Source organism: Acyrthosiphon pisum, chromosome X, assembly GCF_005508785.2.
Source record: "Acyrthosiphon pisum isolate AL4f chromosome X, pea_aphid_22Mar2018_4r6ur, whole genome shotgun sequence".
Taxonomy (NCBI): Eukaryota; Metazoa; Arthropoda; class Insecta; order Hemiptera; family Aphididae; genus Acyrthosiphon; species Acyrthosiphon pisum.
In genome coordinates, this window is record NC_042493.1 from 120,219,716 (window position 1) to 120,222,849 (window position 3,134).

Sequence of the window (3,134 nt, forward strand, 5' to 3'; positions counted from 1 at the left end):
TATTATAATAAGAAGTTTTTCTAATATATTTTATCCTCCTTCTTTAAATTTATTTTTTGAATTATTATTTTTATTTAGTTGAATAATTTGATATGATTATTTTTATATATTACCTAAATTTATTAATTATAATTTTAATATTTTTGTATTGTCTTTATTTATATTTATATACTGAATATAGTTAAGTATTTTTAAATATGAATTATTTTGTTTATAATATTATGTAATTGTACATAATATTATCAACACATTTGAAAAAGGTATAAAATATAAAAAACAATATAGAATACCTACCTAAGACAAAAATATTAATAGATGCACATATTATTTGGATCAGAAGAGTTATGTTTACTGTGTTATTCGCGTATGCACTGAGATAGATAATATTATATAGGTAGTATATATCAGTGCTTCTCATACTTTTTTGTCATGGTACCTCCTAAATTTAATGTAAAATTGTCAAGGCCCCCCTAATCAATATCATTAATTATTTTTTTTAATTTTGTACTAAAATTACATATACTACAGATAAAATATTTATAATTATTTATGATATTGTCAGTTATTTATTAACTAATTAACCTACTACACCTAATTTAAGTCGAAAATAGCTATAGTTTTTTAAAACACTTAAAGAAAATAGTTTAAATAAAATAAATATTACACGACTCCTCAATAATATAGCCATGGCCCCTTAGGGGGCCCCGGCTATAAGTTCAAAAAACACTGGTATATAATATTTTCTATCTCAATGCAAGTATGTTATATTGAAACTGATAAGATGGATTACCATGCCATCGTGGATCGTTTTAATAATATTTACAACTAAGGCCAGCATCAACTGATAGCCCGCTTAAAATTTAAATAAATAACTGTTTGAAAAATGAAAATGTTCGCGCAGTGTTGCCAGTTATCAAGCCTGTCGTATATTATATTCAAGATTTGTATGATATTATTTCTACATGTGACATACTGACATGCCATATCAAAATGGCAAAATCTCTTGATATCAACTAAGCAACAAACACAAGTACAGTACACAATAAATTCCAGATGCTGTAGCTGTTGTTTACAAGTGCCCATTGCTTATTTTTTGTTTCTAAAATTCTCGACTGAACCATAAAATAACAATAATGACTTCAGCGCTAAACCTGGAACACTATTTGGACAGTAAGTTCTCTTTTGGTTTAACATTTCAATGAAATACTAACAGAGTGATATTTTAGGTTTGGAGAATCTCCCTGTAGAATTACAGCGAAACTTCACTCTGATGCGAGACCTCGACTCGACTCAACAAGAACTGATCCGCAACAATGATAAACTGACCACAGATTATATGTCAAATGTAAACAGATACTCTGTAGAAAAAAACAATGATACTGTGACCAGCATACAACGTCAGTTTGACAAAGCGAAAGAATATGGTGACGATAAAGTTCAACTGGCGATACAAACTTATGAATTGGTATGTTGATTTTGAGATGTTCACAAAATCCTAGAATTATTCTACTCTGTTGTACATACCTTTCAGGTGGATAATTATATTAGAAAATTAGATTCAGATTTATCCCGTTTTGAAGCAGAAATTCAAAACAAAGCTAACAGCGATATGAGAAATATAGAGAAAGGTTCACAAAAACGTAAGTGTTTTGCAATATTTTGTATTACGATAGTGTTCCACCATTTTGTTACGCTTGTTGGTTTTAGGAGGACGTAAGAATACTAAAGACAAAGAAGTTAAAAAGAATAGTGTATCAAATGAAGAAGAAATTGTTACTAAAACATCTAAAGAAAAACAATTGAAAAAAGGTTAGGGGACAAAATAATTTTAGTATTGTTTGTGTTGATTTTATTATATGATAATGTCCAACATTTTTCAGTACGAGCAAAATTGACCAGTGTAGCACCTGGCAAAACACCTTTGGTCAGTGTTGTCACTAATCGGACAAACCCTACCAATAGTGTAGCCAGTGTTACAATAGAGACTAGTTCTTCTACTGGTGCATTGGTTGGTGCCGGAGTTGTTCGCTCGGCTGAAGTATTTGACATGCCTGTTGATCCAAATGAACCGACATACTGTTTATGCAACCAAGTGTCCTATGGTCAAATGATAGGTTGTGATAACCCAGACGTAAGCTTTTTAATATTTTTTTATTATTAATTTTTACTTATTTTATTATTATTTATTTTATTGTAACTAATAAAAAATCAATAATGTTCCATTTTTATTGTAAATACTGTTTCACAATTGGTTTGTTTTTGTAAAGTTTAATTTTTTAATTGTGTGCTTTTTTTTTATTTAAGTGTCCTATAGAATGGTTCCACTTTGCATGTGTCAAATTAATTACGAAGCCCAAAGGAAAATGGTTCTGCCCAAAATGTATTGCAGACAGGAAGAAAAAATAACATTTTTTAAAAATGAAATAATTTTTTTATCTTATAAATACATAGTACATTATAATATGTATTTATGTCTGTATGAATAGTGTATAAATACAGTGCATACATTTCTTTTTCAAAAAATGATATGGATTTATAACTATGTGACAAAATAAATTTGGATAGACATGGACTTATAACAATTGACTTTTGCAAACAAATTATTATATTTCCTTTTCATAAACCTTAAAAAAACGAAAGGAAATGATTCACTGATAAAGTTTTTCAACATATTCAAATAAAATAAAATTAACATTTTTCTATATTGCAAAGTTGAAACATTTTTTTTTTTTTATATAATTTTAACAAGATATATACAATCTGTACCCATTAGGCACAATAAGAATATGTGATATAATATTTTGTACATGAAATCGTGAGGGAAGAAGCCAACCAGTGAAGGCACTACCTAATTGTTAGTTGAAACATAAACATTAATTTATAAAACATAATATTATTCTCACTTCTCGTAAAATAAAAAAAATAATAAAAGTAACATTTTTCCTTACTTAAAAACAAAATAAAATTAATAAATCTTATTTAAGGTTAAAATAATATAAAAAAAATATAAGCAACTAACAAAACTAATAATAATTTTGCTAATTAAAACAAAAACAATATTTTAAAAACATTACTTGTGGTATGAGATCAATATATTTTTCATCATCAGTCTCTCCAATCTCTTCTAAATTTAA

At 27.2% G+C, this 3,134-nt stretch overlaps 1 protein-coding gene across 1 annotated transcript; it reads left to right on the forward strand.

Moving 5' to 3' along the window:
* Window positions 1-1,052: 1,052 nt before the first annotated feature.
* LOC100166633 (inhibitor of growth protein 4-like) lies at window positions 1,053-2,579 on the forward strand. Its single transcript, XM_001949487.5, has 6 exons — window positions 1,053-1,170; window positions 1,227-1,465; window positions 1,532-1,640; window positions 1,708-1,809; window positions 1,881-2,131; window positions 2,305-2,579. Exons 1-6 carry the CDS (start codon window positions 1,134-1,136, stop codon window positions 2,404-2,406), a joined length of 840 nt encoding a protein of 279 aa, XP_001949522.2. The 5' UTR covers window positions 1,053-1,133; the 3' UTR covers window positions 2,407-2,579.
* Window positions 2,580-3,134: the final 555 nt, after the last annotated feature.